This window comes from Syngnathus floridae, chromosome 11 (assembly GCF_059516105.1).
Source record: "Syngnathus floridae isolate MCC-2025c chromosome 11, RoL_Sflo_1.0, whole genome shotgun sequence".
NCBI classification, from domain to species: Eukaryota; Metazoa; Chordata; class Actinopteri; order Syngnathiformes; family Syngnathidae; genus Syngnathus; species Syngnathus floridae.
Genome location: NC_142423.1, coordinates 7,994,622 through 8,022,478, shown reverse-complemented (window position 1 = coordinate 8,022,478; position 27,857 = coordinate 7,994,622). Strand labels below are relative to the sequence as shown.

Below are 27,857 nucleotides of genomic sequence, written 5' to 3'. Positions count from 1 at the left end.
CAACCGAGCGCTTGGCCGCTGTGTGCAGGAGATGTTTCAAACAATGTCATTGCCAAATGTCTGTTTGATGAGATAGCGCTGTCATTTGCTGCCCACAATGAACAATGCAATGTCAACAATGAAAATGCTTTGCTGTAAGTACAGAAAGCCATTAAGCAAAACCAGGATATTAACTATTTGGTATTTCTGTTATGTCAAATCTTTTGGACAAAAACATGCCAAAAATGTAAACTGATTATAAGAGCTCAGAATCTGTTCAGGTTGCAATTCCTTTTCCCTGGACAGGAATGTGCAGTTTTGTTTTTCTTTCAGATGGCTTCCCCAACTCATCATCACAACTGGCGCGATGATGAGGTGGGGAGGCCATCTGATACCATTCTTCCAAGACAAGCTCATTGACCTAAACTGGAGAGCTGCTCCTCCTTGGTGGCCACAGATAACAGTATAAAAGTCCAACGCTCAGGCGCTTCCAAAGGTTTGGACTGATAGGCTGCCAACCAAGGTGAGCGTTGTGTTCTTCTCTTCTACTCAATTTTGACTGATGATGCAAAGATTTTCATGCATAATTACGACCAAAAAATGACTTTATTATTCTTTTCCTGTTAGAGTACTTTACTATCTATAGTACACAGCAGCTGCATCACAGCACGATAAAGGTGCGTTTGCAATCATTTGTTGTTAAAGTTATTGTAAATATGCAAGCCATTCATCCATCTGTATTTTTTCTTTTGAAATAGGCACCATGAGCGGGGACCCAGAAATGGAGTGTTTTGGCCCGGCGGCCATCTACCTCCGCAAGCCAGAACGAGAGAGACTTGAAGCTCAAAACACTCCCTTTGATGCCAAAACGGCCTACTTTGTGGCTGAACCCGCCGAGGTTTATGTGAAGGGTAAACTGATGAAAAAGGAGGCGGGCAAAGCCACAGTTGAAATCAAGGGCGGGAAGGTATAACAGATTCAAGATATTTTTCACATACTCATTTATTTCATTCCTGTGTCTTTTGGGATTTTGTCAGAATCTCACTGTCAAAGAGGAGGACATCTTCCCAATGAATCCACCCAAGTTTGACAAGATTGAGGACATGGCCATGATGACCCATCTCAGTGAGCCTGCTGTGCTGTATAACCTCAAAGAGCGCTACGCAGCATGGATGATCTACGTGAGTGGGAACTATTTGTCACCCCCAAGTTGCTGAAAGACGCGTTGGTAATAATCCCTGATCTCTCAACAGACCTACTCCGGGCTGTTCTGCGTCACTGTCAACCCCTACAAGTGGCTGCCAGTATATGACGCGATTGTCGTATCAGGATACAGAGGCAAGAAGAGGATTGAGGCTCCTCCCCACATCTTCTCCATCTCTGACAATGCCTATCAGTTCATGCTTCAAGGTATCATTTAGTAGCATTGGCTTTATGTACAATGTACATCCTTGTATATCCAAATTATTTATTATTTAGAATAATATAAAAAAAACTTTGGAGCTCTTAAACATTGTATGGTTAAAGTCCTCTAGCTATTTTAGATTGGTTAATAATTTATGGAAATAAAAGTTGACATGAAGTTGACAAATGATGGACTTATGAGGTTTCCACTCAACATCAATGACAGGACTTGACTATTGTACTAAATTGAATAAAAAACACATATGATTATAGAAAAAAATAAATTAACCCGTGTAACGTCATTCTTTCCACAGATCGGGAGAACCAGTCAATTCTGATTACGTAAGTCAATTTTAATATTGTATTTTGATATACATTGATTAGGGCCTTGAGCTATGAGTGACCTGAATTAGATGTGTTATGAGCACTTTGTGGTGGTTGTAAATTCAAATATTTTGCAAATATCCTTTTAAAATAACCATAAAACAATGAGGATCATACAATGTGCATTTAAAACAACCAAACTATGTTGCGTTGAGTTACCTGCTAGCTTGATGCTAACATGAAAGGAAAATCCCAAAGACATGCTAACGTTAATTTTGATAGTCACGGGAGTTGTTATGTTGATATTTTATCTGACTTGCATTTCTCCATATATCTTTGTTATAGCGGAGAATCTGGTGCAGGAAAGACTGTGAACACCAAACGTGTCATCCAGTACTTTGCGACAATCGCAGTGGCTGGAGGAAAGAAGCAAGAGCAATCAGCTAGTAAAATGCAGGTAATGTGTGTGTATTTTGATAAAGATATATCAGAACACAACATGCATGGTATGTAAAAAATACTCTATATAGTAAAGTCCAATTGATGTCTGGCTATTTTAAGGGCTCGCTGGAGGATCAAATCATCGCAGCAAATCCCCTGCTGGAAGCTTATGGTAATGCCAAAACTGTGAGGAATGACAACTCATCTCGCTTTGTAAGTTTTTCTTTGCAAAATCATTCCTCTCTAGAATAGACACTTTTGTGAAAAGATTTTTTTCCCTAAATTTTACCGGCATTCTTCTGTAGGGTAAATTTATCCGAATCCATTTTGGAACAACTGGAAAGTTGGCTTCTGCAGATATTGAAACATGTAAGGATGCTGCCCGAATGGTTTTACTGCTGGAGGGAACTATTTTGAACTGACTTTATATCTTGTCTCGTTATGCAGACCTGCTGGAGAAGTCTCGAGTAACTTTCCAGCTGTCTGCTGAGAGGAGTTACCACATCTTCTACCAACTCGCAACCGGCCATAAACCTGAGTTGTTGGGTTAGTAGCACTTGGAACGTACATCTTTGGACATTGTTTACTTTTCCATCAATGTGCTAACTGAATCACAAACATTTTTCAGAGGCTCTGCTGATCACCACAAACCCTTACGACTATCCCATGATCAGTCAGGGTGAAATTACGGTCAAGAGCATCAATGATGTTGAGGAGTTCATTGCCACTGACGTGAGTGCTATGAATATTGCGAAACATCATAAGTGTATTTTGGCATACTACATTGGAGACAACTCTTGTCTGTGCTTCAGACTGCCATTGACATCCTGGGCTTTACTGCAGAAGAGAAAGTGAGCATTTTCAAGCTAACTGGAGCTGTGATGCATCATGGAAATATGAAGTTCAAGCAAAAGCAGCGAGAGGAGCAAGCTGAGCCTGACGGCACTGAGGGTAACGCTTAAACACATTTGCTTGACTGTCATAAGAACCCACGAATTATTTCCCAGTTGCCTCCAAATTGTAGCTTGAATCCCCCAAAAGAGCACCAGGCTGTCTCCAAACATTTGTCTGCTACTGTATGTTAAGAGCCTTCATCCATTCCTGTTATGTTCTCCAGTTACATTGTGTATGAAGGGATTGTTGATGGCATTACAAGGGATATCTTTCTCAGCAGATGGGTCTTTGCATAGCCCCTGTGGTATGCACCCAAATATTACCAACAGATCCTTGGCACATGATATCATAATCTTTTGTGCTCTCGCTTTTCGTCAGTGGCCGATAAAATCGCCTACCTCATGGGCCTCAACTCTGCTGATATGCTCAAGGCTTTGTGTTACCCAAGAGTTAAGGTCGGCAATGAAATGGTGGTTAAAGGTCAAACTGTGCCTCAGGTAATTTTGGGGATGTGTGCTACGCATTCAAGAAATGAGTCCAAATGGATCTTTATGACCATGTTTCTTGACTTCTAGGTTCACAATGCCGTTATGGCTCTCAGTAAGTCAGTCTACGAGAAAATGTTCTTGTGGATGGTGGTCAGAATCAATGAGATGCTCGATACCAAGCAACCCCGAAACTTTTTCATTGGTGTGCTGGATATTGCTGGATTTGAAATTTTTGATGTAAGTATAGTACATACAGTATCGAAACCTTGGTCAAAATTCCATCCACTTCAAAACTGTTTTTTTGTTTTTAATGTGACAGTTCAACAGCTTGGAGCAGCTTTGCATCAACTTCACCAATGAGAAACTGCAACAGTTCTTCAACCACCACATGTTTGTGCTGGAACAAGAGGAGTACAAGAAAGAAGGAATCGAGTGGGAGTTCATCGACTTCGGTATGGACTTGGCTGCCTGCATTGAGCTGATTGAGAAGGTAAACGAGAAAACCCTCCAAACTCGGAAAGAAGTACATTGACGCGATAGTAAAAGACAAAATGTCCTTCCAGCCAATGGGCATCTTCTCCATCCTTGAAGAGGAGTGCATGTTCCCCAAGGCTTCAGACGTCACCTTCAAGAACAAGCTGTACGACCAGCATCTTGGCAAAAGTGCCCCCTTCCAGAAGCCAAAGCCGGCCAAAGGCAAAGCTGAGGCCCACTTTGCTCTTGTTCACTACGCTGGCACTGTTGACTACAACGTCAACGGCTGGCTGGACAAGAACAAGGACCCCCTGAACGACTCAGTTGTTCAGCTCTACCAGAAGTCTTCAATGAAGCTGTTGGGTCACCTGTATTTGTCTCATTCATCTGACGGTACATAGTTCTACTATAATAACACAAAGGTCATTTGCTTGTCAGATGTAACGATATGTCAGAAGGGGATCTTAAAAGGTGCTCAGCATTAAGAAATGAATGATATCAAGGTTTAAATTCTTTACAGAGGCAAAAGGTGCAAAGAAAGGTGGCAAAAAGAAGGGCGGTTCATTTCAGACGGTGTCAGCTCTCTTCAGGGTAAGCTCAATTAAAAAAAATCTTCATGTCGCGTAAGATAAATCTTTCATCCAGTCATTTTTACTATGCGAACAAATGAATGTTATTTTCTCCAATTTCAGGAAAATTTAGGAAAGTTGATGACCAACTTGAGAAGCACTCACCCTCATTTTGTGCGTTGTTTAATTCCCAATGAGACAAAAACACCAGGTGAGTCCAAAAGTCTGCCATCACTATACTCAAGCACATAAGAACTGACTTGGCGGCTTTACATCGGTCACATTGAATTTTTAAGGTCTTATGGAGAACTTCCTGGTCATCCACCAACTGCGTTGTAATGGCGTGCTGGAGGGTATCAGGATCTGCAGGAAAGGTTTCCCCAGCAGAATCCTCTATGGGGACTTCAAGCAGAGGTACTGGAGCTTGTCAGTGGGCCTGTCAGGAACTGATGGAGCAGGGCGATCAAATGCAGATTGGACCAGGGTTTATTGACAAAAACAAACTAACAGACTTGGTAAAGTGACATAACTTATAAACAAAACCAACAGGACTGACCGACAAAGCCGTGAAACAAGAAGACATGAAGACATCAACAATGATCTGACGGGGAGTGAGGGGCAGACAGGACTTAAATACACGACAGGTAACAAGAGGCAGGTGACTGTGATTACAACATTGATTGTGAGTTGACACAGGAAGGGAGGGGCGAGTACACAGACGCGGACAGAAACCATGACAACCTACATATAAAACAACCAGGGACGAGTCGTGACAGGGCCAAAAACACTTTATATACGCAAAAGCTAGCTAAATGGTAGTAGCCCCAAACTACAACTAAATGTGTCTCATTATTTTGTGTGGTTAAGGTTACGATGGATGGATGGATGGATGGATGGATGGATGGATGGATGGATGGATGGATGGATGGATGGATGGATGGATGGATGGATGGATGGATGGATGGATGGATGGATTATTGGTGATATTTTGGTTCACATTGGCTGTGTTTTGAAACTTCCAACTGCATTCATTCAGGTACAAAATATTGAACGCTAGCGTCATCCCAGAGGGACATTTCATCGACAACAAGAAGGCCTCAGAGAAACTTCTGGGCTCCATCAATGTTGATCACTCACAGTACAAGTTTGGCCACACCAAGGTGAGGTTTTGGTTTTGCTGAACTTTGTAGTGTAACGACGTCTTGTGGTAATTTGACATGGTTTGGATCTGAACCTATACACCACTCAACAGGTGTTCTTCAAAGCTGGACTGCTGGGCACACTGGAGGAAATGAGAGATGAGAAACTGGTTCAACTGGTGATCATGACTCAGGCTCTGTGCAGAGCCTACGTCATGAGACGGGAATTTGCTAAGATGATGGAGAGGAGGTATATGATGCAGTCGATGGAAATAAATGTTTTGAAGCAGAAATGGGCTCAGAGCTCAGTCAAACAAATTGACCCAATTTTTTTTCAATGACAGGGAATCTATTTACTCCATCCAGTACAACATCCGCTCATTCATGAATGTCAAACACTGGCCATGGATGAAGCTCTACTTCAAGATCAAGCCTCTGCTTAAGAGTGCAGAGACTGAGAAAGAGATGGCCCAAATGAAAGAGGACTTTGAGAAAACCAAGGAGGACCTCGCAAAGGCCTTGTCCAAGAAGAAGGAACTGGAGGAGAAGATGGTGTCTCTTCTGCAGGAGAAGAATGACTTGCAGCTGCAGATTCAGTCTGTAAGTGAAACAAGTCAAGATGTGTCACTGTGAAGATTGTTTACATTTTGCCTATCACGTCTTCAGGAAGGTGAAACTCTTGCCGATGCAGAGGAAAGGTGCGAGGGGCTGATCAAAGCCAAAATCCAGCTTGAAGCCAAAGTCAAAGAGGCTTCTGAGAGGCTGGAGGATGAGGAGGAGGTGAACGCTGAACTGACAGCCAAGAAGAGGAAGCTGGAGGACGAGTGCTCCGAGTTGAAGAAAGACATCGATGACTTGGAGCTTACCCTGGCTAAAGTTGAGAAGGAGAAGCATGCTACTGAGAACAAGGTTGGTATATAATTCATCTTAAATGCTCTTTGCAAATTACTAAAACCCAATAAAATGTGATGTAGGTTAAAAACCTGGTTGAGGAGATGGCTTCTCAAGATGAGACCATTGCCAAGTTGTCCAAAGAGAAGAAGGCCCTCCAAGAGTCCCACCAGCAGACCCTGGATGACCTTCAGGCAGAGGAAGACAAAGTCAACACTCTGACAAAGGCCAACTCCAAACTGGAGCAGCAAGTGGATGATGTGAGACTTGTTTTTCATATTTTAAAGTTGGGTAAGGAATGCCTTCAATCTCATATCTTACCCAACATGCAAACTCACTAGCTTGAAGGATCCCTGGAGCAAGAAAAGAAGCTCCGCATGGATCTTGAGCGATCCAAGAGGAAGCTGGAAGGAGATCTGAAGCTGGCCCATGAGACCATCATGGATCTGGAAAACGACAAGCAGCAGTCTGATGAGAAAATCAAGAAGTATGTGAGAATCACTGTTGAACACTTTTCTGTGTGTTTCATACTGGTCTAATCCCAAAAATATATATTACTAAGGAGGGACTTTGAGATGAGCCAGCTTCTTGGCAAGATCGAGGATGAACAGTCAGTCGGGGTTCAGCTTCATAAGAAAATAAAAGAACTGCAGGTAAAATGAAATGTAACAGTAATGTTTGCATTGGAAATGATTTGATTTAGTTTTGTTGTCATTCACAATCATGATTTATATCCAATCATAGGCCCGCATTGAGGAGCTTGAGGAGGAGATTGAAGCCGAGCGTGCTGCTCGCGCCAAGGTGGAGAAGCAGAGATCTGATCTCGCCAGGGAACTCGAAGAGATCAGCGAGCGACTCGAAGAGGCCGGCGGTGCCACCTCGGTCCAGATCGAGATGAACAAAAAGCGTGAGGCCGAGTTCCAGAAGCTGCGTCGCGACCTGGAAGAGTCCACCCTGCAGCATGAGGCCACCGCCGCAGCTCTCCGCAAGAAGCAAGCGGACAGCGTGGCTGAGCTCGGCGAGCAGATCGATAACCTTCAGCGGGTCAAACAGAAGCTGGAGAAGGAGAAAAGCGAATACAAGATGGAGATTGATGACCTCAGCAGCAACATGGAGGCCATTGCCAAATCCAAAGTAGAGTTGACAAACAACTAAGCATAAGATCAAATCAATAACCAATCATCATTGAATCAGTAACCTTGTTTTGTTTGTTTTGATTTTGTAGGGAAACTTGGAAAAAATGTGCCGTTCGCTGGAAGATCAATTAAGTGAATACAAGTGCAAGCATGAAGAGCACATGCGTCAATTTAATGACATCAATGTCCAAAGAGCAAGATTGACGACTGAAAACGGTGAGTCAAAAATGGATTGCACTTGGAAAAAAAACGAAAAACTTATATATAGACACACATCCTTCCAAAGTTTTTTTTTAAGTGGTCCAACATTAGTTTTTCCTTTCAGGGGAAATTGGTCGTCAATTGGAGGAAAAGGAGTCTCTTGTTTCCCAGCTCACCAGAGGCAAGCAGGCCTACATACATCAAATTGAAGAGCTCAAAAGGGCCCTGGAAGAAGAAACAAAGGTATTGTTGTGGTGTTGTCTTGAATGTGTCATACATAGTGTTTGTGTATTTCTTAGCCACAATTATCCTGTTGTTGTTGTTAAAAGTCCAAGAACGCCCTGGCCCACGCCGTTCAGTCCTCCCGTCACGACTGCGACCTGCTCCGAGAGCAGTACGAGGAAGAGCTGGAAGCCAAGGCTGAGCTGCAGCGAGCCATGTCCAAGGCCAACAGCGAGGTGGCTCAGTGGAGAACCAAATATGAGACAGACGCTATCCAGCGCACTGAGGAGCTTGAGGAGGCCAAGTGAGTCCTGACAAGGACACCACTGAGCAAATAATGTTTCATTACTGAGATCTTTGCAAAAAAACTTTCAACAGGAAGAAGCTTGCTCAGCGTCTCCAGGATGCAGAGGAGTCCATCGAGGCGGTGAACTCAAAATGTGCCTCACTGGAAAAGACCAAACAGAGGCTGCTGGGTGAAGTGGAAGATCTGATGATTGATGTGGAAAGAGCCAACGCTCTTGCTGCCGCCCTCGACAAGAAGCAAAGGAACTTTGATAAGGTCATCTTATGGTTCATCCAGAACATGAGGCAGGCTTTTTTTCAATATGAGCTGACTAAAGGTGCTTCTTTGTTTTTTTATCTGTTCAGGTTCTTGCTGAGTGGAAGCAAAAATATGAAGAGAGCCAAGCAGAACTTGAGGGAGCTCTAAAGGAAGCCCGTTCACTCAGTACTGAGATGTTCAAACTGAAGAATTCCTATGAAGAATCTCTGGACCACCTGGAGACCCTGAAGAGGGAGAACAAGAACCTGCAACGTATGTTGATTTGTGTGTGTGTGCGCGCTCTTTCCCTAAATGATGAATATTTATTTTGTTATTACAGAGGAAATTACCGATTTGACTGAGCAAATTGGAGAGTCCTCAAAGACAATTCATGAGCTGGAAAAAGGCAAAAAGATTGCTGAGACTGAAAGAGCCGAAATCCAAACAGCTCTTGAGGAAGCGGAGGTACTCAAAGTGACACACACACTTGAGTCTAATCATAAATCTTAACTGTGTAAAACAATTTCCTAAACCATCACAGGCCACACTGGAGCACGAAGAATCTAAGATCATTCGTATTCAGCTGGAGCTCACCCAAGTCAAGAGCGAGATTGACAGAAAGCTTGCGGAGAAGGATGAGGAGATGGAGCAAATCAAGAGGAACAGTCAGCGTGTGATTGAAGCCATGCAGACCACTTTGGATGCTGAGATCAGGAGCAGGAACGATGCCCTGAGAATCAAGAAGAAGATGGAGGGAGACCTGAATGAGATGGAGATCCAGCTGAGCCACGCCAACCGCCAGGCATCTGAAGCTCAGAAACAGCTGAGGAATGTCCAGGGACAACTCAAGGTACAAAATGAAATACAGTCTGACAGTGGTGAAGCTAGAGGGGGGGTCTAAGGGGGCACTAGACACCCCTGAAACATAACAGATTATTGGCTTTTGGCCTGATAATTGACTATTTAGTATTTTCTGATTCCTCCGGTCTTTTTTCAAATTTCTTCCACGTAACACTTACAAGACATAGGACAACAGTAGCATATATAAAAATATTGTTTTCTCAGCAGAAGCTTTGTTGTCTTGAATCCAGGATGCTCAGCTACACCTCGATGAAGCTCTGAGGGCTCACGCAGACATGAAGGAGCAGGTTGCCATGGTGGAGCGCAGGAACAACCTAATGCTGGCTGAGATTGAGGAGCTCCGAGTTGCTCTGGAGCAGACGGACAGAAGCCGCAAAGTGGCTGAAGCTGAGCTGGTGGATGCCAGCGAGCGTGTGACGCTTCTGCACTCTCAGGTAAACACTTCACTAAGACAAGCCGACATCCAAACAATGGTGGACATTATAGAATAGCTGGATAGCGAATCTTTGGCAATTCTTTCTTCAGAATACCAGCCTGATCAACACCAAGAAGAAGCTGGAATCTGATCTGGTTCAGGTCCAGGGTGAAGTGGAGGATTCTATCCAGGAAGCAAGGAATGCTGAAGAAAAGGCTAAGAAGGCCATCACTGATGTAAGCAGCAGCTGACACTGTTTTAATCTACACTTATTAGTCATGTCTGAGGCAATTTTTTAACCCAAAGAAAAAAAAATGACACAAGAAAGTGGAAAAAAGGCTGAAAATAATTTTCAGCCTTTTTTGTATACAGTCATGAGCAATGTTGTTAAGGTTGATTACAAATGATAGCTTTTAAAATGGATTAAAAGATGATATTTTTTCAATATTTTAAGGCTTTTGATACGAATAATTATCAGCGTATAAACAATGGAAAAGGCAAATGATTTTTTTTATATTATTTAATTCACTTTCCTTGCTCACAGTCCCTTTTCCACTTTTGCCATTCAAAAAAATAACCATTAAACTAATCCGAAATTAAAATTTGAAATAAATTGTGTTAAATGGCCTTAAAGTTGAATAAATGGTTAATGGTGCTCATTTGCATATTATATTACTCTTGTTGAAACGACTACGCCATGTGTAGGCTGCCATGATGGCAGAGGAGCTGAAGAAGGAGCAGGACACCAGCTCTCATTTGGAGAGGATGAAGAAGAACCTGGAAGTGACCGTCAAAGATTTGCAGCACCGCCTGGACGAGGCAGAGACTCTGGCTCTCAAGGGGGGCAAGAAGCAGATCCAAAAACTCGAGGCTCGGGTAGGTTAATACGAAATAAAACATATCCTAACGTGGTGAATAGTTTGAAATACTGCAAATTGCTATGTTTTTTTTTTTACTCATTTATAAGAGAAATCCCCACTCAGGAGTTTTGTTTAAAATTTCAAAAACATTTACACACAAGTGGAGTTCTGCTTCCCAGCTTGAATTCAAATTCGCCTGGCACCGTTTTGTGTGCTCTTGTGCACTTTGAGGCGCGCTATTTAAAGAAGCAAAGAATCAGCCAATGAAATTCATCTCAAATTTTATAAGCAGGCTGACTTCCAATTTAAGTTGTAACTTCATTTGCATATGCTCCTCCCTGTTTACGCCCAGTTAGTAGATCAGCTTCCACGTTTATTTATATGCACAATCAAATTTGAGCAAAGCTTTAGGAAATAAAGTCCATAACTGGAATAAGCACACTCATGCAGGAGCTCCTGTCAGCCACAATTCATGACCAGACACTCAAACGCAAACTCGTCAACTGCCCAACCTTCCCCCAACTCGCCAAAATCACACGGCAGCCCGCCAGGCCTCGCACATATCTAAAACACACACGCTGTCCCGTCTTTTCTATACATTTTATATTTATATATTTTTTTGGTTGGTATTCAATTATTTGTTGTTTTGCCAAATGATGATCTTTTTGTGGTCAAGGTGAGGGAGCTGGAATCAGAGGTGGAGGCTGAGCAGAAAAGAGGCGCTGAAGCCATCAAGGGTGTCCGCAAGTACGAACGGCGAGTGAAAGAGCTGACTTATCAGGTAATTTATAATTTACTGTATAACGGGCTGGATGTAGAACACGTTTGACACTTCTAGAGGGCATAAATTACTCTTGTAAACCACTACTAAAAATAAATTTACTATAAATAACCACCTGGATGCTGTTTATTAGAATGCTACATTTGTAATAAAACACATTTGAGAAATGTTATGTGACGAGCTATAGTCGACATTCTTCTGTCACAATTGCGTCCACAAAAACTCTCTTGCTAGTCTTAAATGTACCATCTTGTGTGCCACCTTCAGACTGAAGAGGACAAGAAGAACATTGCAAGACTTCAGGATCTGGTGGACAAGCTGCAGCTGAAAGTCAAGGCCTACAAGAGGCAATGCGAGGACTCTGTAAGTGCTGCAAATTTAAATATTAACATAGATGGTAGTTTTAGTGAAGACTAGTGAAGTGTGAATATGTGTGAGTGGTAAGTTGTCTTCATGTATCCTGTGGCTGGCGACCAGTTCACAGTGTACCTCTGGTGCCCCATGTGGTGGAGAAAATTGATGTATTTCTCTTTTTAAAATTATATTATTTATAATCAATTAAGATTTTAATTAATTAAAGAAACTAATTAATTAAACAACAAAATAAATCTTAATTGTAATGTTTTAGTTCCCATTTTTTTCCACCACAAAATAATTTAAAAATTATTTAAAATGTGTATTATTTAAAATAGATGTAAATGTACATGTAAAAAAATATTTTACAATTTTCCACATTTCTATTTACATTAAACACGTACCCTATTGCCTGAGATGATTTTTTGGTGATCGGTGAAATTAAAACAAATCAAACAAATACATGACAAACAAAAATTAAGGTAATTACACATGTAAGAAAGTTAGAAGGTCTAACTTAAAAACTTGAGGACTTAAAATCAATAAATACATTTTAATGAACCAATTGGATGAACTGCACTGCAAGCACCAGAGTGAGGGACTGCAGGGCATATTCCAAACTTGGTTGGGGCTAGGGTTAGAGCTAGGGCTAGGGTTAGGGCTAGGGTTAGGGTTACTACTAGGGTTAGGGCTAGGGTTAGGATCATGCAGCTTGACATTATTGCACTTGTGAACTCTACCATCTCTAGGAGGAGCAGGCCAACTCCCACCTGACCAGGTACAGGAAGGTTCAACATGAGATGGAGGAAGCTCAGGAACGAGCCGACATTGCCGAGTCGCAGGTCAACAAGCTGAGGGCCAAGAGTCGGGACTTTGCCAGGGTATGTTTGCTTATTTTCAATGAGCCCAAGAGTTGAATCATCAACATTTGACTTCAATGCCTCATCATTTCTTCTCTGTTCTTTTAAAGGGAAAGGATGCTGAAGAATGAACATTAGTCACAATAAGACACGGCAAGAAATCATAAAATATGTTATTTTTGTCAAATGTGTCTCGTGTGTAATTTAATAAATTTGCCAGCAATTGGATGACCTTTGATTTGTTTGTTGTGTTTGTTGGGGCAAGATGGACAATTAATTCAAATGCCTATTTCATATATTACATTGATTACGGATACATCATTTGGTTTTGTGGGTGGGACTAAATGTGAAAAAAATATATAAAGTAAAAAGATATTCATTCATCGAAGTATATACGTTAGGCGAGCTCCCTAGTTCCAAGATGATTTATACAGTGTCAACGTGTCAGCTGCATGTATCAAGCCTCCAAAATAACCCGGCGCTTCAAGTGTTGCCCGTTACCACCCGAAAGACGTCCAGGTTAAGGCGACTGTAAATCTTACGCCCGTGGTGTTAATGTTCGTGTCAGTCAAGTGACCTGACAGTTTGTCTTTGGACGTATGTGAGCTATGGCAAGGTCCTGTGATAAAAATAGACCCAATAGTAGCTCATTAGAATGTCAATTGCAGGTAGCTTACTCTTTGACAAAAATATATTGATGAAAAGCAACTGTCTGAGGCGCACTTTTAATTGAGGCTGTCTGAGGAATAATGAAAAATATATAATATATATATATATATATATACGTATATTTATATGTATAAATATTGTTTAAATACCATTCAGACAATAAAAACTCAGCATTTTTATATATATATATATATATGTATCTATTTTTTATTCTCTTTTAAGCGTTCAGTATATTTTCAGCTAGAAACTGATATCTCCTCACTGAAGTTTGGACATGTATGTCGCAAAGAATGGAGATGTTTACTCTTACATATATAACATATGAAGCGGGACTCCCATCTTTGCATAATCTCTTTTATGAAACGAGATCCAAGTGGGTGTCCCATAACGAAGGCCGTTTCCACAAAAAGAGCCGAGACGAGAACAAATGTCTGAGCTCACTGATGAGCGCTCAAGGCTGCGAGCATTGCTGAGGAGACATCTATATTTGTATTTCCTCCATATAAGCACCCCCAGGCAGGGAATCAGATCAAGTGTCACGTTTTTATTTACTATATTGGCCTATTTTGTAAGGTGTGAAGCCCTCAGCTCCAAAGCCCCAAAGCCCCCGCTCGGCCCATCTTTGTCACTTGAGTGTCAACTTTCAACAAGGAAAGAATGCAAACTACCAAATGTCGTATAACATGATCCCCTCCTTGCGCCGTATGGGGAACAAACACTCGACTTGGGAGAAGGTCAAGCTGCGAGTGTGGCCTTGTCTTCACATCATCTGTCAGCACACACAGTGTAACAAGACCATATAGAGGAAGAGTTTAAAAATAAACCTGCGCCCTCGAGATGACCCAAGTGCCTGTCTTGAGAATCCAAGAGACGTGAAACTGGTCACCTGTTCACAGCACATTCCGCATTGGACAATTGGGATGGACACTGTGCTAACTTTCCAATGAATACATTTTGTATGGCTCTAAGAAGATTCCAAAAACCGAAAAAGCCTCAAATTCTGTAGGTGTTGAAATGGGCCAAAAACCTACAAGTCAACTATTATCATTATTATTTAACTTTAATTTCTGTTGCTGACTTGTTATTAGAGCTGGGGTAAAAAGACTCAAATGAACCTTAGAAATGTTTTTTAATGAAGTAGAGTGAACATTATGTCAAGGGCAAAAGTAACGAAACCTTGGAAATCAACTATTCATAATTTACATAGCTGAACTTTAAATGCTTGGACAGTGTTAAAGCAAAAAATAAATAAAAATAAATAAATAACACTTGAAACTTACTTGTATCCATCATGGTGAGAATGCTGAATCGGCATCATTTCAAGATGGCGTCGTGTGTCTGAGCGCTTAGATTAGCACTTCCACAAAAGACACAAGAAAAACATGTGAGTCAGGGTGTCTTTACAGACAAGTACATTCATCTTTCAATTGTAGACTTCAATCAAGCAGACCACTAAGGAAACTCAATCTGGCTTCCATTCCAGGCATCTCCCAAGAAGTCCTGAACACTGACGTGACATTAGAGGATAAATGATATAAATATAGATTTCAAAATATATATATTATCATATCATATCATATATATACAATAATATATAATATACAATATATATTATATTTTATTTATACAATATATTTTAGTTTATTTTATATATTTTACTATAAAAAACAATGACATATAACAAAGCAATGCAAAAATAAAACATATTTTGTACTGTTCGGACGTTTTGAAAGGTTTTTTCAGCAAACAAGCAAAAATCCCAATAAATATAAACAATATATATATATTATCATATCATATATACAATAATGTATGATATACAATATATAATATATTTTTTTATACAATACATTTTATTTTATATATATATAATATTTTTTTTTATATATATTTTACTATAAAAAACATTGACATAAAAAAAGCAATGCAAAAATAAAACATATTTTGTACTGTTCGGACGTTTTGAAAAAATTTTTCAACAAACAAGCAAAAATCCCAGATTTCCTCTTTTGTTCGGCCTGCTTAGATAACAAAGCTCTGGAGGCTTTGTTCTCGTATAAATGTCGGAGGAATGTCCTTTTTGAACAATGACATCCTGTAATCCTTTGACCGGATACGCTGCTATTAATACGAGCGTTGTTACATTCTCTTTTGTCTTGCAACAAATCCAATTAACTTTTGGGATTTGATCAGGCCCAGTGTGCTGGCCGTGGCAGCGGATCATTGTTTTCACAAGTTCTTCATTTTGTTCCTTTGTCACAGGAAAGACTTGCAAGGCTTCTGTAACAGAATACTAGTGACACATGAGCGCTTCTCTGAGGCTAAAGTTGGATGCTCCTCACTGCCAAGGTGCATTACAGAGATTATTGTAAAGACCCAAACAATGTCAGAACTTTGGTATCACAACATGCCTGCTCGGAAAATATTTACATGCGGTTAAAAAATAAATTTTTGAAAGTCCTGCCTTTGTCTATTAAAATAATTTTTCCTCTATCTGGCACCAGGTCAAACTCACAAACTGTCATGTAATTTCTATTTACTGTGGCTTGGAGAGTTCTAATAGTTTCTATTTAAAACTAATTCATCAAATGGAATTATTTGAATGTCTGAGCCAAACACTCACAAGCCCATTTAATCTGCTGCTGACAGCAATGAAGGAGTTGCTTTATAGACCTAAATGAACAATTATCATTGCTGTCATACAAACCACATTGTTTTTACTCGACTCCCATCGGTGTCTTTCATTATTCCCCCTTTAAGATGTCATTAGCGATCAGTAACCTTGTCCGTGATCAACTATTGATCTGCAATGAAAGACGATACCAGACAATAGGCGTAAATGAACATGACCAAAAAAAGCAAGTCGTGAAAGGCCGGTGAAGGCCCGACTCTATATAAGAAGGCTGGCCGGACGCCCTCAAGGAGTGACGGGCACTGACGAGTCAAGGTGAGTGGCTCTCGGTCTTATATTAGAAGAAGGCAAGCCAGCAGCTTTCAAAACAATGCAGGGCATGACTACTCACTGCCAAATCCTCCACACATCTTGGCCAGGACTCGGAAGGACCGCCAGCGCTTTTATTTACTACCACACTGAACAGGAATCCATTTAAACTAATTGTCTTTTGTTTGTCCCAGCTTTCAGAATCCTCATCCTCAACCCATCATTTACAGTTTCGCAGAGGGAGGGAAGAGAGAGAGTAAGTTGTCTCTGATATTTGTGTCCGTCATCTGACATTCTAATCAACAATAGGTGGACGTGTGACATTGTTTTAAAGAGCTCGGCTTTATTTAACATTCATTCTTCAGACATCATTATCTATCTATCTATCTATCTATCTATCTATCTATCTATCTATCTATCTATCTATCTATCTATCTATCTATCTATCTATCTATCTATCTATCTATCTATCTATCTATCTATCTATCTATCTATCTATCTATCTATCTATCTATCTATCTATCTATCTATCTATCTATCTCCTTCCCTCCATCCATTCATCCATCCATCCATCCATCCATCCATCCATCCATCCATCCGTCCGTCCGTCCGACCGACCGTCCGTCCATCCAAATATATTTACACTTCATATCAGAGAGGATTGTCATGTGACCTCTTCCTCTTTGCAGTAAAGCATCATCATGGGAGACGGAGAAATGGAATGTTTTGGCGCGGCGGCCATTTACCTCCGTAAGCCAGAACGTGAACGAATTGAAGCGCAAAACACACCCTTCGACGCTAAGACGGCTTACTTTGTGTCCGAACCTGGTGAGATGTACCTCAAGGGCAAATTGTTGAAGAGAGAGGGTGGTAAAGCCACTGTGGAAACACTCTGTGGGAAGGTGAGAACAAACATAAATGATCAATGATGGAAGGAATTACATAAATGTTTACATAAGGACAAAGATAGAGAAGTGTCATCTGTTTGATATGTTTAAAGGTCAGGGCAGGTCAAGTTATTAATTACACATCATCCAAGCTTGCAAATATGGAACTTGCTTTGTGCACATAAAATAATCTCAACTATTCCCAAATCATTGCAATAACTATCTCACACGTGTACTTCTGTGTCAGACTCTGACTGTAAAGGAGGATGAAATCTTCCCAATGAATCCACCTAAATTCGACAAGATTGAGGACATGGCCATGATGACCCACCTCAGCGAGCCTGCTGTGCTGTATAACCTCAAAGAGCGCTACGCAGCATGGATGATCTACGTGAGTTTTCTTCAAAAGGAAACTTTGGTGACAATGGCTCATATAACTTAATATTCCTCTTTTTTTTAAATTACATTTTTAGACCTATTCTGGGTTATTCTGCGTCACTGTTAACCCCTACAAGTGGCTCCCGGTGTATGACTCGGGGGTCGTATCAGGATACAGAGGCAAGAAGAGGATTGAGGCTCCTCCCCACATCTTTTCCATCTCTGACAACGCCTATCAGTTCATGCTCCAAGGTATTATTATAGATATATGTATATATAATATTTATATTTTTTTGACAAATAATGTGGTTTTATGTTTTTTACAGATAGGGAAAATCAGTCCGTTCTCATCACGTACGTTCATACAGTATATGAAAGACTATTGAGTCAATATTTTTTTAACAGGGGAAAAAAGCCATTGCTAATTTTTTGTTTACCTTTCAGTGGAGAATCTGGTGCAGGAAAGACTGTGAACACCAAGCGTGTCATCCAGTACTTTGCGACAATCGCAGTGGCTGGAGGAAAGAAGCAAGAGCAATCAGGCAAAATGCAGGTTGAAATACATACAAATAATTACAACTGTGTAATCTTGCTCTGAATTTATATCAAGCTTACCAAACAGCTTTATCAAACAGTACGTGCAACATAACTTGATATGAATCCTTTCTGCTCTAATTAATTTTCTTCTTGAAGGGCTCGCTGGAGGATCAAATCATCGCAGCAAATCCCCTGCTGGAGGCTTATGGGAATGCCAAAACTGTGAGGAATGACAACTCATCCCGCTTTGTAAGTATCTATTTATCTTCTCACACAATGGTTGTCTAAGATCTTAAAATACTCACCTCCTCCTCTTTGACGTAGGGTAAATTCATTAGAATCCACTTTGGCACAACGGGAAAGCTGGCTTCTGCAGATATTGAAACATGTAAGATTTGAATTAAGCACACAGATTGGGGCTTTTCTAACATGGGTCCATGTGATCTACAGATCTGCTGGAGAAGTCTCGTGTGACCTTCCAGCTGTCTGCTGAGAGGAGCTACCACATCTTCTATCAGCTCATGACAGGCCACAAACCCGAATTACTCGGTATGAAGACATTTGGACCGTAGAACTTTGGTGTCTGGTATCTAGCGAGAACTAACCTCACATTTTGTTCTGGCAGAGGCTTTGCTGATCACCACCAACCCTTTCGACTATCCCATGATCAGTCAGGGTGAAATTACTGTCAAGAGCATCAATGATGTTGAGGAATTCATTGCCACTGATGTAAGATGACTTCACTTGAAGGCTTTGGTGAACGTGCTGTGCACATAAATTGTACTTGTTGTTTTTAAATGGCCACCACAGACGGCCATTGACATCCTGGGATTTACTGCTGAAGAGAAGGTCAGCATGTACAAGCTAACCGGAGCTGTGATGCAGCACGGAAACATGAAGTTCAAGCAGAAGCAGCGTGAAGAGCAAGCCGAGCCTGATGGAACCGAGGGTGAGTCGCCCATCGTTTTGCCATCATCAAACTTGAATCGACTATTCTAATTTCCCATGATGTCATTGAATTTCAGTCGCCGATAAAATCTCCTACCTCATGGGCCTGAACTCCGCTGACCTCCTGAAGGCTCTGTGCTACCCGAGGGTCAAAGTCGGGAATGAGTTTGTGACCAAGGGCCAGACTGTGCCTCAGGTACAAAGTAGTGCTTCAGTGGTTGATGCGATTTCTTGAAATTCTTATTCATGTTGATTTGTGTCAACAGGTGAACAACTCTGTCTCTGCCCTCTGCAAATCCATCTATGAGAAAATGTTTTTTTGGATGGTGGTCAGAATTAATGAGATGCTGGATACCAAGCAGCCCAGAAGCTTCTTCATTGGTGTCTTGGACATTGCTGGTTTTGAAATCTTTGACGTAAGTATGCATAAAGTATCAAAAGCTTGGTCAAAATTTTGTTTACTTCAAAACATTTGTCATGTGACAGTTCAACAGCTTGGAGCAGCTGTGCATCAACTTCACCAATGAGAAACTGCAACAGTTCTTCAACCACCACATGTTTGTGCTGGAACAAGAGGAGTACAAGAAAGAAGGAATCGAGTGGGAGTTCATCGACTTTGGTATGGACTTGGCTGCCTGCATCGAGCTTATTGAGAAGGTAAACGAGAAAAACATCCAAGCTCAGAAATAAATGCATTGGCACGATAGTAAAAGACAGTGTCCTTCCAGCCAATGGGCATCTTCTCCATCCTTGAAGAGGAGTGCATGTTCCCCAAGGCTTCAGACACGACCTTCAAGAACAAACTATACGACCAGCATCTTGGAAAAAACAAGTCGTTTGAGAAGCCAAAGCCAACCAAAGGAAAGGCCGAGGCCCACTTCTCCTTGGTGCACTACGCTGGCACTGTGGACTACAACATTGTTGGCTGGCTGGACAAGAACAAGGACCCTCTGAATGACTCGGTTGTTCAGCTCTACCAGAAGTCCTCTACCAAGCTGTTGTCCTTCTTGTATGCATCCCACGCCTCAGCAGAAGGTAAGAGATGCTCTCCATCAATTTTACAGCTGAATGTAGTCTTGCTGATAAGATTCTGATTCAACCAACAGCTGAGGGTGCAAGTGGAAAGAAAGCTGGCAAGAAGAAGGGTGGCTCCTTCCAAACCGTGTCTGCTTTGTTCAGGGTAAGACGAAGAAACAGAATAGTCGCAGTGTTCCATGTTACATGGTGCCAATGTGATGTATTCTCAATTCTTCAGGAGAATTTGGGCAAGCTGATGACCAACCTCAGAAGCACCCATCCTCATTTCGTGCGTTGTTTGATTCCTAATGAGTCCAAGACTCCAGGTACATCCGCTCTAATATTAGAATTGCATTAGGACTACGGTACAATAACAAAAACTGAAGCTGAATTGACCTCATTTTCAAGGTTTGATGGAGAACTTCCTGGTCATCCATCAGCTGAGATGTAACGGCGTGCTGGAGGGCATCAGGATCTGCAGGAAAGGTTTCCCCAGCAGAATCCTCTACGGTGACTTCAAGCAGAGGTCGTAGAGTCATATGCCATCTAACAGTGACTCTTAGTCAGTCAAAATAATGCAGGACAAAAAATAAATGAATGTTTCAGATACAAAGTGTTGAATGCCAGCGTCATCCCTGAGGGTCAGTTCATCGATAACAAGAAAGCATCAGAGAAACTCTTGGGCTCCATTGATGTAGATCACACACAGTACAAGTTTGGTCATACCAAGGTAGAATAAAAAGAAAATGACTTTTTGAGTTTTCCAAGACCAGACTAAAGAGAAGTCAATGTCCTGACTTGCAGGTGTTCTTCAAAGCCGGTCTGCTGGGTACACTGGAGGAGATGAGAGATGAGAAACTTGCCGAGCTAGTCACAATGACTCAGGCTCTCTGCAGAGGTTACGTCATGAGGAAGGAGTTTGTTAAGATGATGGAGAGGAGGTATGCTACACTGACCGTCCATATTCTCTTGATGCCTCCCTTCAAAGAAGAAAACAATGAGTCTTTCCTTCCATTTTGTCAGGGAGGCTATCTACTCCATCCAGTACAACGTCCGCTCATTCATGAATGTCAAACACTGGCCGTGGATGAAGCTGTACTTCAAGATCAAGCCTCTGCTGAAAAGTGCAGAGACTGAGAAGGAGATGGCCCAAATGAAAGAGGACTTTGAGAAAACCAAGGAGGATCTTGTAAAGGCCTTGGCCAAGAAGAAAGAACTGGAGGAGAAGATGGTGTCTCTCCTGCAGGAGAAGAATGACTTGCAGCTGCAGATTCAGTCTGTAAGTGAAATAGATCGAGATTTATCACTGTGAAGATTGTTTACATTTTGCTTATCACGTCTTCAGGAGGGTGAAACTCTTGCCGATGCAGAGGAAAGGTGTGAGGGGCTCATCAAAGCCAAAATTCAGCTTGAGGCCAAATTCAAAGAAACATCTGAGAGGCTGGAGGATGAGGAGGAGGTGAACGCCGAGCTGACAGCCAAGAAGAGGAAGCTGGAGGACGAGTGCTCCGAGTTGAAGAAAGACATTGATGACTTGGAGCTTACCCTGGCTAAAGTTGAAAAGGAGAAGCATGCCACAGAGAACAAGGTTTTTGGAAGTTGCTATTTTTTGATGACTCAAGTTTCATCCAGAACATCGTTCACTCAAACATGTGTATTTATGCAGGTCAAGAACTTGACCGAGGAGATGGCTTCTCAAGACGAGACCATTGCCAAGTTGTCTAAAGAGAAGAAGGCCCTCCAAGAGTCCCACCAGCAGACCCTGGATGACCTTCAGGCAGAGGAAGACAAAGTCAACATTCTGACAAAGGCCAAGTCCAAACTGGAGCAGCAAGTGGATGATGTGAGTCAGCCGTATGTTGAAGCGAATGTCGAACGAGATGGAACCTAAACAAATTTATTCCCCACAGCTTGAAGGATCACTGGAGCAAGAAAAGAAGCTTCGTATGGATCTGGAAAGAGCTAAAAGGAAACTGGAGGGAGATCTAAAATTGGCTCAGGAATCTATCATGGATCTTGAGAACGATAAGCAGCAGTCTGATGAAAAAATAAAGAAGTGTGTATTTACTGTCTCTACATAATGACGTACTGTGACAAACCTACATTTTAAATACAAGATATTATTTCCGTTATTCACTTGCAGGAAGGACTTTGAGGTCAGCCAATTGCTGGGCAAGATTGAAGACGAGCAAACTCTCGGAGTGCAATTACAGAAAAAGATAAAAGAACTTCAGGTATTTGGTGACAAGATTCACGGTGTCTTGAGAAAATAGCTACTCAAATTTGTACCTGTCAGGCCCGCATTGAGGAGCTTGAGGAGGAGATTGAAGCCGAGCGGGCCGCTCGCGCCAAGGTGGAGAAGCAGAGGTCCGATCTCGCCAGGGAACTTGAGGAGATCAGCGAGCGACTCGAAGAAGCCGGCGGAGCCACCTCTGCTCAGATCGAGATGAACAAAAAGCGTGAGGCCGAGTTCCAGAAGCTGCGTCGCGACCTAGAAGAGTCCACCCTCCAGCACGAGGCCACCGCCGCGGCTCTCCGCAAGAAGCAGGCCGACAGTGTGGCTGAGCTCGGCGAGCAGATCGATAACCTTCAGCGCGTCAAACAGAAGCTGGAGAAGGAGAAGAGCGAATACAAGATGGAGATTGATGACCTCAGCTGCAATATGGAGGGCATTGCCAAATCAAAGGTGAGAGCATTTCACCTAGTTTCAACCTCAAATGAAAAAAATTATATATTTTTTATAAACATTTTCTTTCACCAGGTTAATCTTGAAAAGATGTGCAGGACGTTAGAAGATCAACTGAGCGAGCTCAAGTCCAAGAATGATGAGAATGTTCGGCAACTAAATGACTTTAGCGCCCAAAAAGCAAGACTTCAAACTGAGAATGGTAAGAATAAAAAAAAAAAAAAAAAATCTTCCAATCTTTTATCTTGTTTCCGGTTCCAACTTCATTTGAATGTCATCTTTGATTAGCTGAATTTACACATCAGCTGGAGGAAAAAGAAGCCCTGGTGTCTCAGCTCACAAGAGGGAAGCAGGGCTACACTCAGCAGATTGAGGAGCTCAAGAGGCACATTGAGGAGGAAGTGAAGGTCCATAAAATCAGCCTCGCAAAAAAAAACACTTGACGATAAGTGAAATATATTCACCTTTGACCTCTTCTGGGTGGCAGGCCAAGAACGCCCTGGCCCACGCCGTTCAGTCCTCCCGTCACGACTGCGACCTTCTCCGAGAGCAGTACGAGGAGGAGCAGGAGGCCAAAGCTGAGCTGCAGCGAGCCATGTCCAAGGCCAACAGCGAGGTGGCTCAGTGGAGGACCAAATATGAGACGGACGCCATCCAGCGCACTGAGGAGCTCGAGGAGGCCAAGTAAGCTACAGCAAGGGAAAGAAAATGAAGCGCTTGGCCATCATGACACTAATTGATGCGTCTTTGCAGGAAGAAGCTTGCCCAGCGTCTCCAGGACGCAGAGGAGTCCATCGAGGCAGTGAACTCAAAATGTGCCTCACTGGAAAAGACCAAACAGAGGCTGCAGGCAGAGGTGGAAGATCTGATGATCGATGTGGAAAGAGCCAATGCTCTGGCTGCCAACCTTGATAAGAAGCAAAGGAACTTTGACAAGGTCTGTTCAGATTATGCCAGTTACGGTCTCAACAAATTCTTAATAACGTTTTAATACTTTCAGGTTCTTGCTGAGTGGAAGCAGAAATATGAAGAGAGCCAAGCAGAACTTGAGGGATCTCTGAAGGAGGCCCGCTCACTCAGTACTGAAATGTTCAAACTGAAAAACTCCTATGAAGAAGCGCTGGATCACCTGGAGACTCTAAAGAGGGAGAACAAGAACCTGCAACGTAAGATCCGCACCCTGATTTTCCCAAAAGACCAAAAACAACAAAACGGTCATCTGCTGTCTCACAGAGGAGATTTCTGACCTGACCGAGCAAATTGGAGAAACTGGAAAGACAATTCATGAACTTGAGAAGGGAAAGAAGACACTGGAAAGTGAGAAGAGTGAAATTCAAACAGCTCTGGAGGAAGCAGAGGTAACAATTTATCATCATATCATTTCAAACCACAACACGGAGGATGTGAAGAGAATTTGGACTACACCTTATTCCAAGGGGTTCAAAGTCCTCCTTGTCCCCAGGCTACTCTGGAACACGAGGAGTCCAAGATTCTTCGCATTCAACTGGAGCTGACCCAAGTCAAGGGCGAGATTGACAGAAAGCTTGCGGAGAAGGATGAGGAGATGGAGCAGATCAAGAGGAACAGTCAGCGTGTCATCGAGTCCATGCAGACCACTTTGGATGCTGAGATCAGGAGCAGGAACGATGCCTTGAGAATCAAGAAGAAGATGGAGGGAGACCTGAATGAGATGGAGATCCAGTTGAGCCATGCCAACCGCCAGGCATCTGAAGCTCAGAAACAGCTGAGGAATGTCCAGGGACAACTCAAGGTAGAGAGAGATCTCCAAGAGCTGCGAGGTGGTACTGAATTTGTTTCGTTGTACAGGATGCCCAGCTTCATCTTGATGAAGCCATACGAGGTCAAGAAGACATGAAGGAGCAGGTTGCCATGGTGGAGCGCAGGAACAGCCTAATGCTGGCTGAGATCGAGGAGTTGCGAGTTGCTCTGGAGCAGACGGAGAGAAGCCGCAAAGTGGCTGAAGCTGAGCTGGTCGATGCCAGCGAGCGTGTTGGTCTGCTGCACTCTCAAGTATGCTTCACATGTGGTTTTCTGAGTAAAAACAAAAAAGTTTCAATGTGACAGTAAGCATTTGCTTCATCTAAAATAGAACACCAGCCTGATTAACACCAAGAAGAAACTGGAGGCTGACCTTGTCCAGATCCAAGGTGAAGTGGAGGATGCTGTGCAGGAATCAAGAAATGCTGAAGAAAAGGCCAAGAAGGCCATCACTGATGTGAGTTTTAACTGCCTTTCAACTTTTTGTGAAGACTATTGTTGAGCCTGTTGCCTTGCAGGCTGCCATGATGGCAGAGGAGCTGAAGAAGGAGCAGGACACCAGCTCTCATTTGGAGAGGATGAAGAAGAACCTGGAGGTGACCGTCAAAGATCTTCAGCACCGTCTGGATGAGGCTGAGAGCCTGGCCATGAAAGGTGGCAAGAAGCAGCTCCAGAAACTGGAGGCTCGGGTAAAGATCTCATCACACTCGCTTTGAGACTACTGAAGGACTATCAAAATTTCGATCCTCCATTTTGTTTCAGGTGCGTGAGCTTGAAGCCGAGGTAGAAGCCGAACAGAGGCGAGGATCCGAGGCCATCAAAGGTGTCCGTAAATATGAGAGAAGAGTGAAGGAGCTTTCCTACCAGGTCAGTGTTCATCTTCTCCTTCGTGTCAATTGTTATTTGAAATTTGTGCTAAAAAAAAATCGACTCGTGTCTCCATCAGACTGAGGAGGACAAGAAAAACGTCACTCGTCTTCAGGATTTGGTAGACAAGCTGCAGCTGAAGGTCAAGGCCTACAAAAGGCAGTCAGAAGAGGCTGTAAGTGCAATTTCCATTAGCTTGTCTGTGTACTAGCAATCAAACCAAAACAAGCATAAGTAGAAGTAGAAATAATGTTCCAATTAGTTGACCGAAATAAAATTTGGAACTGTCTTGCAGGAGGAACAAGCCAACACTCACATGTCCAGGCTGCGGAAGGTGCAACATGAGCTGGAGGAGGCTCAGGAACGTGCAGACATCGCAGAGTCACAGGTCAACAAGCTGAGGGCCAAAAGTAGGGAAATAGGGAAAGTGAGTATCACATTCGAAAGAAAAGTTGCCGTCACGTGAAACTCAAAACAACATTCTTGTGTTTGCATTGTAGGCAAAGGATGCTGAAGAATAAAATGTAACTGAATGGAGAGACTAAAATGAGAATCATAAAATATGATCTCTCAGGACATCCTGACACATTACAATAAATTTATTTTGCATGTCTGAAGACTTGTTTTATTTCATACGTCATAGAGGAATTAAAGGGTGTCTGATTCCTGCTGAGACTGAAATCCAGAAGGCCAAGCCAGACTTTGGTGCCTCTGAAGAACAGTGCTGAAGAATATCGAGGAAAATAGATCTGAAGAAAGTAGTGTACATTTTGTTTGGTTAAAAGATAAAAATAATACAAATAAAATATATAAAACTAGCTGTGAAACGTGAAAAGAGTTTGCTGTACATCTTTTGGTGCGTCGACCAAAATATGAATAAAATAACATGGGTCTGCACAGGCCAAGTGAAATGCCGGAAAACGTGCAGACTCTTTAAAAAATAAAACTGCCAAAGTGGGAAGTTGTCAACGCAAGATTGAGTGCCGTCCGTCATTCCGAAGGTGCAACACATGCTCAGATGGACAGCAGGCGTTTGATAGCGAGTGGGCGCCACTATGCGCTTCCTCCCCGAGGAGCGTGTTCAACTGGCATAGTGACAAACGAGGGCTGCCCTTTGACCTCTACACTCCGCTTAATAAGGCGCCTGTTCTCTTTAGAATGTGAGGCATCCAGGACTACACACCCTATTCTAAATCACTCGCAGCAGCGAGCACCATTTTAAAACCATCTCACTTCGTACACTACATCGTTCAGATCAGAAGGTACGAATCAATCCATGAGTCCATATAGACCAGTGTAGCCTAAATAAGTAACAAGGCACCAGTGGTTGGATGGTGTCAGTCATCTGAAGCAGATTAATGATAGCAGGCAGCGTTATCGCAACAGACATCGCGGGAGAAGCTTGTGTAGAATGTTCAGAGTCAGACTCATGTTTCTCGGTGTCTTGACTGAGTGACAGCGTGAGCAAATGCTAAAGCTATTTGATTGATGGATTTGTCGCCTGGTCTATACCACACACATTTTTGTCATTTTTAAACCTTGACAGTTGACATGGGGGAAAAAAAATCTGAAAAGTTTACTGCTTGTTTACATCCTGTTGAGAGAAGCGCTTTACGCACTATGCATTCGTTTGCTTCTCGCTAACGCTAGCATTAGCTTACTTCGTAGCTTGACTGCAGTGATTGTTTACAGGATGTGTTCATAAATATTGTGAGCGGATTTATTTTGTTACGTGTTATGCATGTATGGACAAGTCTTCTGTCGTTGACATCATTTAATCAGTCAAAAAGTTTGCGTCACAAGTAAACGCTAACTCGTATCTCATTTGCAAGAGATTGCACCTCAGTAGAAAAGAGGGACCAGTGATGTAATCAAAACAAGGAATTCAGACAAAAGCATCGCTGTTCCACTTTATATAGACCACAACTGAATGAGTAAAATGTAAAACAGTAAAATTTATTATCGTCATACTTAAGTTTTAAGACCTAAATTCAAAGCCGCGGGGTAAAAGCAATTTTCCTTTCTTTTGGAAGCAATGTTCTTGGCGAACCTCTCCCAACCATGCTAGGGGACAGCAAAGATGCACGACAGTAGGCCGACAACGCAAACATAAACATCCTCAACATTCACTTGTTTCGGTCATTCGTGGCAGAAAAGATGTCAAACTGGAGGAATGTGGCGGGAATGTGCGAAGACGGACAAAGCCTGTGCTTTGATTCAAAGTCCGACCTCGGATTTTTTTTCCATGAGGTGGCTGCAGCGTTCTTCAACTGTACTGTGCTCTAATGAAAAGTCTCATTTGTTCTCAAGG

General features: G+C 42.3%; 1 protein-coding gene and 1 long non-coding RNA gene across 5 annotated transcripts; one reads left to right on the top strand and one right to left on the bottom strand.

The window, feature by feature from the left end:
• Window positions 1–408: 408 nt before the first annotated feature.
• On the top strand, window positions 409–26,163 carry LOC148390821 (myosin heavy chain, fast skeletal muscle). 4 transcript variants are annotated; one of them, XM_088388675.1, is made up of 41 exons: window positions 409–502; window positions 607–656; window positions 738–946; window positions 1,017–1,160; window positions 1,233–1,389; window positions 1,698–1,725; window positions 2,053–2,164; window positions 2,269–2,361; window positions 2,454–2,517; window positions 2,596–2,694; window positions 2,777–2,880; window positions 2,961–3,099; window positions 3,421–3,539; window positions 3,618–3,767; window positions 3,850–4,020; window positions 4,094–4,397; window positions 4,525–4,595; window positions 4,697–4,784; window positions 4,870–4,987; window positions 5,610–5,733; window positions 5,826–5,962; window positions 6,057–6,312; window positions 6,379–6,621; window positions 6,687–6,863; window positions 6,945–7,090; window positions 7,166–7,256; window positions 22,511–22,900; window positions 22,976–23,102; window positions 23,189–23,307; window positions 23,388–23,584; window positions 23,654–23,837; window positions 23,901–24,066; window positions 24,134–24,258; window positions 24,363–24,671; window positions 24,728–24,931; window positions 25,011–25,136; window positions 25,198–25,368; window positions 25,442–25,546; window positions 25,626–25,721; window positions 25,842–25,973; window positions 26,047–26,163. In XM_088388675.1, the coding sequence occupies exons 3-41, from the start codon at window positions 743–745 to the stop codon at window positions 26,065–26,067; spliced, it is 5,811 nt and encodes a 1,936-aa protein (XP_088244801.1). In that variant the 5' UTR covers window positions 409–502; window positions 607–656; window positions 738–742; the 3' UTR covers window positions 26,068–26,163. The 4 variants fall into 4 exon arrangements, with proteins under 4 accessions (XP_088244801.1, XP_088244800.1, XP_088244799.1 ...); XM_088388674.1 differs by lacking the exons at window positions 22,511–22,900; window positions 22,976–23,102; window positions 23,189–23,307; window positions 23,388–23,584; window positions 23,654–23,837 and adding exons at window positions 7,348–7,737; window positions 7,829–7,955; window positions 8,065–8,183; window positions 8,270–8,466; window positions 8,541–8,724; XM_088388673.1 differs by lacking the exons at window positions 22,511–22,900; window positions 22,976–23,102; window positions 23,189–23,307; ... (10 more) ...; window positions 25,842–25,973; window positions 26,047–26,163 and adding exons at window positions 7,348–7,737; window positions 7,829–7,955; window positions 8,065–8,183; ... (10 more) ...; window positions 12,727–12,858; window positions 12,948–13,065 and having other exon boundaries at window positions 410–502.
• Window positions 3,850–6,253, bottom strand: LOC148390822 (uncharacterized). Its single transcript, XR_015861163.1, has 2 exons — window positions 5,130–6,253; window positions 3,850–5,019 (listed from the first exon to the last, which is right to left on the bottom strand). It is a non-coding gene; the product is annotated as an uncharacterized LOC148390822 (long non-coding RNA).
• Window positions 26,164–27,857: the final 1,694 nt, after the last annotated feature.